Source organism: Pseudonaja textilis, chromosome 5 (genome assembly GCF_049901715.1).
Source record: "Pseudonaja textilis isolate UNSWEBS1 chromosome 5, rPseTex1.2, whole genome shotgun sequence".
In the NCBI taxonomy this organism is placed as follows: Eukaryota; Metazoa; Chordata; class Lepidosauria; order Squamata; family Elapidae; genus Pseudonaja; species Pseudonaja textilis.
The window spans coordinates 32,102,056-32,110,703 of record NC_141994.1 but is presented as its reverse complement, the minus strand read 5'-3'; the positions used below and the strand labels follow the sequence as shown (position 1 = coordinate 32,110,703).

The 8,648-nt window shown below is 35.2% G+C and overlaps 1 protein-coding gene across 1 annotated transcript; it reads right to left on the bottom strand.

Moving 5' to 3' along the window:
• Positions 1–549: 549 nt before the first annotated feature.
• YEATS4 (YEATS domain containing 4) lies at positions 550–8,631 on the bottom strand. Its single transcript, XM_026699705.2, has 7 exons — positions 8,423–8,631; positions 5,231–5,350; positions 4,732–4,798; positions 4,543–4,637; positions 3,557–3,649; positions 3,207–3,294; positions 550–1,128 (listed from the first exon to the last, which is right to left on the bottom strand). The coding sequence occupies exons 1-7, from the start codon at positions 8,471–8,473 to the stop codon at positions 959–961; spliced, it is 684 nt and encodes a 227-aa protein (XP_026555490.1). The 5' UTR covers positions 8,474–8,631; the 3' UTR covers positions 550–958.
• Positions 8,632–8,648: the final 17 nt, after the last annotated feature.

The window sequence follows — 8,648 nt, the reverse complement described above, 5'->3', positions numbered from 1 at the left end:
GTCATGTGATTGGTTGTTTATTTGGAGCTATATTTAAATTCTGAGCAGCTGATTGGTTCTCTTGTTGGTTGTGTGAATGGTCTGGTTTCTTATGCATTCATATACTGGATCTAGATCAATATGCTTATTAAGTTGCTCCTTTGGTAGAATACCAGGCTTCAATAAATTCACGTGTGGTGGGTGCTGGCATAGCCAATGATTTGTGTTCCTTCCCAATTGAACTGGTGTTGTTTATTATCAAGGTATCTGAGATCAGGGAGTTTTGGTTGTGCCATTTAACTGCTGGTTGATATTCATGAACCCTTGTTTTGAATTGCCTTCCTGTTTATATAAATTATATACTTTATATTTTAATATTAAAGAAAATATATACGTTTAAACAAATTACTTTTATTAATGGAACTGTAGAACAACAGGCATATTATTTCCAAACAGGGTCATCATCAGTTTTGTCCTCTGTAAGGGTAAACCTACCACTGATATTTCTTTATACAGCAGTTCTATCTCAAGTTTCTGAGAAATCTGGAAAGAAGATAATAGGAGACTTGGTTTAGCTGCCTATAGTAAAGTTTTATTTCTCCTTAAGGCAGTGATGGTTTAGGTAAATAAGTAGAATTTTGACTACACACTTAATAACAGTATCACAGAAGAATGTCATATATTCCTCAATACATTAGAACATGAACAAGTTGTACCAGCAATTCATTCTTTTTCTTTAGAAAAAGTCAGTTTTAAGAATAAGTGAAGACAACTGCAACTTAAAACTGAAAATATTGCTTATTTTCTAAAAAAAACAACACTTAGTGAAATGTCACATACTGAATCTCTTTCTTTTTGCCTACCAAAAAAATCCTCTCCAGAATGTCTACATGCAATTCTTCAGAGAAAAGGGAATATGTTATTGGTTCCATGATCAAAATAGATTTCACATGAAGTCTCTTAAAGTAATAAATAGGTATTATATATCTTTAGATTGATCATCATCCTCAAGCTTCCTTATTTCATTTTTTAGACAGTTGATAGTTTCACGACTTGCTTTTAATCTTTCTTTAAGTTCTGCAATCTCAAAGCTGGTCTTCTTCTTAGCAGCTTCCAACTTCTCTCGAGTTTTTACTTCTACACTGGCAACTGGAAAAAAAATATATGTGGTGTATTGCTTATTTCAATATTTTTTTCAATGTTTAGAAAAGCAATCTTTGTTATTTTGAATCAAAAAGATTAAAATATTCTGGACCGAGCACCATGTGCTTCTGTTTGCTAGTATAACACAAACTGTATTTTTAACATACAATGCCTTTAAATTGTAGCTGCAATAAAAGTATCATTTTAGGAATTCAAACCAACTGGATTAACTTAAATACAAAAGATAATCTACATAAATCAAAAGTTCTCCAACAATAGATTGGAAGCCCTGAGTTGCACTGGGCTGGACACATATGGCTTTCACTAAGCTGCTGGCACAAGGCCATTATGGATTCCAGATCTTTGATATGTTGTGTTCACAACACCTCATACAATAACCCAAATGTGCCATCCAAGGTGACCTAGCCAGGATCAAAGTTGTCTCCCCCTCCTCTCTTTCAAGGACAGTGCTTTCTAGATTTCTGAAGGAAAAGGATTCAGTCCTCTTGCAGCTTTTCTGGGAAAGATTGTGATCCTTGTCTCAGCATAATTACAGTGCAAAATAAATTACTCAGCTTACTGATGCTACACACAACAGCCACTATTATTACTGCACTAGTAGTTAATTATGAACCTCTAAAATAAGCTGTTTAATAGCCTGAAACCCTCTCTCGATACAACAGCTGGAGAACGATAAATAAAAAGGTGTCTAGTTCTCTAAAAAAAATACTATACTAATTGAGACTTGATTTCTCCTCTGTTTGAGTGAGCCATTTTTTTCTAAATGCTTCTTTAGCAGGAAGAAAAAACACAAGGGCAGGCAGAAATAAAGGATATTTTGCCATCTGCTTCAGAATGGCCAAGATGGAAGTCAATTCAAATGTTCATCAAGAATTAAATTGCTGACCCGATACTAAGAGGTATTTAAAGTCCCAAACTGGTGGGCACTGTGGTTGGCTATCCTCATATTAATGTCATAAATAGCTTTCCCATAATTAGCTGAATAATGTAGGAATCCTCATTTTTAAAGAAGGGAACAAAACAAATCCAGGGAACAAAACAAATCCAGACAACTATCGCCTCAGCCTAATGCTACAGATAAGAGACTCGTTTGTTTGATCTGCAAGTTATATGAAGAAACTACCATGAAAGTTTAAATAGATCAGGCAGTGATATTAAAGAAAAAAATCTGGGCAAGAGTTGTGCCCTTCTTGGTTAATTTTGTATATCAATATACTTTGAAGAAGTAGAATAGAAAAATTATTGATACTTTTGAACTTTGATGTTGGAGAGGACTTCACAGAACACTACAGATACCGCCCCCAACCCCAAAAATCTATAATCAAACCAACCCAAAGTTCTCATTAAACCACAAATGACCAGATTTAAATTATCACACTTTGGACTTTGTGAATAAGACCTAGTTCTCTGGAGAAGTTTATAACGCTGAGAAAAGTAGAAAAAGAAGACAATGACCGGCAGCAAGATAGACTCAATTATAGCAGTGATCATTAGAAGACCTAAAGGACCAGGATGGGGACAAACCTTACTGGTAAAAATGTAACCATGTAGTTGCTAAGAACTGACACCAACTTGATGGTGCATATTTAACCATCTATCAACAATATTACCACATAACTTGAATTCCCATGGCTCCTGATAGAAACTCTCTGTACTTTCATAAGCAGGGTAACATGATGTTGCTCTCTAGAACACAAATAGACGCACACACGGCTTCTAAAAAGATGAATGGTAATTGTAAAATAGTGTGCTCATAGTTAATTAATTACTCTATAGGGTCATAACACCACAAAGTGTGAGGAGCATGACTTAAATAGTGAAGACCATATAGGACTAAAATATGATTATGCAGAACTGATCTTTCCATACCTTTTCATAATTACTTTTCTCTATCTGGATATTATAAGCTGAGAGGGTAAAATATAATTTTCATGAAAGACAAAGCTCAATTGCAGATCTTGTTTAAGTAATACAATAATGATAGGAAAGAGGGTCTTTAAAATCAAGTTTTAGTTTATCTAAAATCAACACATACTACTGAAATCTTGGCGTTCAGCACTTACATTCTGTTTCATGCTTATAAGCACCAAGTGTTAATTGACGAGATGTAGTTAGCAGTTGCTGCATCATAGCAGTGGGATCCTGAAAAATCTATTAGAGAAAAGCAATACATTTCTATTATTTGCTAGACTATGTAATGTTTCACAGTAAAATGGACAATACATATAATTATGCAATTTGGTTACTAGAATATTCCAGTCTAATGGATCTTTCCTCCTGTATATTCAAACATGCACCAAAAAAATTGGGGAACCATCCTCTAGTGCAGATTCAGACTATCAGAGTATGAAAAGGAAAGGGAAAGAAGGGGAGACTTTCATCCCAAAGTTAATGTAATTTTTTGTTATCTTACCATCTCATCATAAAATTCAGAAACAACCGTTTTCTTTCCCAAAATGGCATTTGTATCAGACTGAAACAGTTTCAGCAAATGATACAAAGTCACCTGTGCAATAGAGAAATCTGGTTACTACCCAAATATACAAATCAAACAGTAGAACAGAAATCGAATATTTTACATTTCAGCTTGCCATGATAACTGAAACTGAAAATTTACTTATATAGACAAGAATAAATAAACTTAAATGAATTAGTAATTACAAGTCACTTGCGATGGAACTGCACTATTTGCTGACTTTTTTTTTTTCAGAAGGCAAACCTTTTAACCTTCATTACTGACATTTATTTTCTGTAGAGACACAGGGAATCATTTTAAGATTATGCTGCAAAATAAAAAAAAATGTTTCCTCATAATTTGGCACATAGAATTGTTGTATCATTTCCAGAGACAAAGCAAAGAATGCCCAAAGTAATATATTTAAGTGATTCATCCTCTAAATATAGGTAAAAATTATCAATATTTCCCCAACTGTTATTTTAAACAGGATGCACTCTTCCAGGTTCTCAAAATTCCAGCTAAACTCCAGCTAAACTGAGCCATGTGTCAATCACAAATAATTTATTTTTGATTATACCATGAGCAGAATTATAGTCATTGACTGGTTTGGGAATTGGTGACAGATGAATTGGTGACAGATGTAATCCAATTTAAAAGTGTTTAAAAAGTCATGTTCAAACACATACGGCTATACCCAGTTAAGCTCTCTCTCACGCTAGTGCTTTTTTAATAAACATGGCTTAAAACAATTCAGCTGGCTTTTTTTTTTAACCTTAGCACAACATTCACAACTTTTACTGTTAAAATTCCTTTCCAACAAATACTAGCAATGTATACAAGACCCACCACATTTTAGGTAATCTGAAATAGAATGTGATTTCTTCAAGGTAATCAGATGTATAAAACTGAGTACTGCCATTTGCATTGGGAAAATTACTTACCGGCCTTTCATTAGGATCAATAAAAAATATCTTAATGATGATTTCAAATTCACCCCAACCTGTTTCAGTGATCTCATATGGTGGTTTAGTTACCACTAAAAAAGAAAGAAAACACTAAATATTAGATAATCCAACTTTATAAAATAATGAAACCATTCTACTTTCATCAAAGACTTGTTTACATCATACCTCTCAGTGGATTACCATAGCTTTCATGTAACTTGAACTGGATTTTCTTTACATAAGCAGACATATCCTAAAATTAGAAAGAGTCAATAAGAATTTACATATGTAGTTATGCTTTATAATGTTTCAATGTTCCTTCTAGTCTTTTTGTTACACAGTATTCCATTGATTAATTCCAGTACTTTTTACAGATTTTGTTATTTTCCTCATGCAATATTTGTGTGTCCTCCAAACTATAATAGATGATAAGACATTCTGAACAAATCACCAAATACTTGGTATATTTATCAAGATGTGACCTATATTCCATATAAAAGTTATAAAAGATTTCTAGTTAGCCAATTTCTGTAGATCATAATTTTCACAGGGCATTCGCTACAGTTTTCCCTATATATTTTGTCTGACTGTACAGAATAGCAATTTCCTAATTAAACATTTTAAATACCCAAAATATTCAAAATTGAAAACATTGCAAAATATTATTGAAAATATTTTTGCTTACCTCATTCCTATAAGGCTTAACATAAACTGTCCACTGATGTGTATGCCCATCTTCTTCTCGTTTCTTGCCAAAATAGCGGGCAACATTACCATAAACAATGGGTTTTACAATAGTCACACCCTTGAAGGAAAAAAGTAAAATCATTTTACATTCTTACTTTGAAGCTTTAACACAGAAAGTTAAAGATTATTTCTTAGATCAATTTTTTCTTTCAGAACTCAGTAAAGGGAGCCAGTTTGGTCTAGTCATTAAGGCACAAGACTAGAAAGCAGACACTGAGTTCTAGTCCTGCCTTAGTCATGAAAGCCATCAAGGTGACTTTGGGCCAGTCACTCTCTGCACTCACTTCACGGGATTGCTGTTGTGGAGAAAATAAGGGAGGAAGGGATGTTGGACATGTTTACCACTTTGATTTTTTTGTAAAAATAATAAAGATGAGTTACAACTAAAAAGTAAAAACAGAGGATTAAAAAAAGAGGACTATGGAGAAAGTGGATTACCTAGACCCCCTTATCCTGCTTAAAAAGTTGAGAAATTAGCAGATCTTTAGACAAATCCATTTTTGCAACCACACACACTCCTGGATTGACAGGCCATACAATCACCCATTCCTTACTCACCTTTCATCTGAATCACTACAGTGTGCACTAGTAGTCCTTGAAGACGACTCAGAAACTACAGTTAATCTGGAATGGTGTCACAAGGAATTAAAGGACCACTCCTCATGTGACACGACTGTTTTTCTAGCTGATTACTAGTAAGTTTCTGTTTTTGACCTACTAAGCCTTTCATGTCAAAGTGCATGGACACTTTGAAATTGCCTGGCTCTAATTAATACTGTCCAATTGATAGGATCTGAAAGGGTAAACACAGCTTTAGGTTTGTCACTGGTAGTGTCACTTGGTAGATAACATGTATAATCTGTTGCTATGCCTGACCTTTGGAACCAAATTCTCCCTGAAAACTGGATAGCCCCAATTCTGCCTGCCTTGTAAGGCTTTAAAAACTTGGTTCTTTCCCCAGACATTGGGTAAACAAGATTTGTGCCAATTTTGACTCATTTTTGTTTTGGAATGGCTGAAGTTGCCTCCAGCACAATATGTTTAGTATACTTAATTTTAAGTTTAATACTTTAATATGGTGATTGAGAGACTACATAAATTGATTTGATGAATAAAATTTAAGAAATTCAGTGTTGTTTATGTAAATGTTGGATCTAACCTCAAGTCATACTTAAATCCACTAAAATAAATGAAATCAGAATGGTTATGAGATATCAGCCCCACTAATTTCAATGGAACTACACTAAGCAATATTATATTTGCTATGAGCATTTAATTCACTTTAATATTCAGCTTTATACAGCTTCCAATGTTTATCAACATTGCAAAACAGTATCAATTTTATTATGATTCATTGTGTCTCTTTAGCAATGCCTGATTGGGAAATGATAGATATCCCATGTGGAACTCTGCAGGTAGTCCTCGACTTAGAACAGTTCGTGACCATTCAAAGTTACAATGGCACTGAAAAAAGCGACTTATGACCATTTTTCACAGTTACAACCTTTGCAGCAACCCCATGACCATGTGATCAAAATTCAGATGCTTGGCAACTGGTTCATATTTATGACAGTTGCAGTGTCCCAAGGTCCCATGATCACCTTTTGTGACCTTCTAACAAAGTCAATAGGGAAACCAATTCACTTAACTGGGTTATTAACTGATCAACTGCAGTGATTCACTTAACAACTGTGGCAAGAAAAGTTGTAAAATAGGGCAAAGCTTACTTAATAAATGTCTCACTTAACAAAAGTAATTTTGGGCTCAATTGTGGTCGTACTTTGAGGACCACCTGTACAGAGTTTCCTGAAGACAGAAAGTTAGAAGGTAAATATAAAAGTAGTGTTGAAAAATTTAATATTATAAAATAATAAGCAATCAATGAGACATATAGTCAAATCAGTAGTTCCAACGGGTAAGAAACTTGAACTCTTGGTTGTGTAATCCAATTCAAATAGTTCTAATTATATAAGGTACAAATGTACTTGATACAAGCCTTCAAAATTACAAAAATTTAGAGACCGACTATTTAAAAAAATTGTCCTCAAGGTACAACAGTTAATTTAGTGACCATTTGAAGTTACAACAGCACTGAAAAAGTGACTATTTTTTACACTTATGACCACTGCAGCATCCCTATGGTCACCTGAACTAAATACAGATGCTTGGCAACTGACTCATATTTATGACAACTGCATTGTCCTGGGGTCATATGATCCCCCTTTTGTGACCGTCTGACAAGCAAAGTCAATGGGGAAGCCAGATTCACTTCACAACCATGTCACTAACTTAACTGCAATTATTAACTTAACAACTGTGGCAAGAAAGGTCATAAAATGGGGCAAAATTCACTTAACAATTGTCTCACTTAGCAAGAAAAGTGTTGGGCTCAATTGTGGTCGAAAGTTGAGGTCTATCTGTACATAAATCCAGAGACCAGCATCATTTTGAAGAATACCTTACAAATGTCATTTTGTAAGTCAATTTGAATGTCATTTGTTTGTATTACAGCAAACTACACCTTCATCATACAAAACCAGGTAATATTTAATGGAGAATTCATTTTAACCATAAGTAGGTACTGTATATGGGTTTTTAAATATTAGCAATTACTTAAAAATTTGCAATAGCTTTAGCATCCTCTTTCTTACACCTATTAACTCTAGGAAGTCATAATCTAATGAAGGATATACATAAAATCTGAAGTAATATAAGTGCTAAGTTAATTCAGCAACGCCGTTGGAGAGCAACGAAGAGATTAAATTTAGGGAGAGTTAAATTTATACTTAAAACTAGGAAAGGTAAGTGAAGCACAAACAGCTTTCCAAGGAAAGAATTACAGTGGTTCAATCTTCAAAAACTTGTATGAACATCAATTCGTTAAGTCTCTAAGCTACAGAAGATTCTTCGGTGTTAGTTGCAGCACAACCCAGACGGTTCCCTCCTTCGAAACCATTTGCTCCGCAAGCCTCTTAAACCAATCGGTACACTTGAACCTGTGCAACGCACCGCCCCACGGGACCAAATGTGCGTCAAACCCTGCGATCGCCTTGGGATCTAACATTGCCCTCAGGAGGAAGAGAAGCCGTTTGCAAATGAACCAAAAGCTCCCTCCAAGAGGTCTTCGCACCTTCACTCTCCCACCAGAGTCAGGCCCGAACTCAGCCATTCTTTTGAACATATTGCACCGGAAGGAAAGGCTCCTCGCGCCGCTCTAGCGCAGCCAGGTCAAGGCAGGCCTCATCTGCCCGCCCACCGGCCGCGAGACCAGCGAAACCTCCCCTTCTCTCCGCAGCCCGGTGTCCACCATCCGGGCGAAGTGCGCGACCCTCATACAATAACTTCCGGGTGAGATC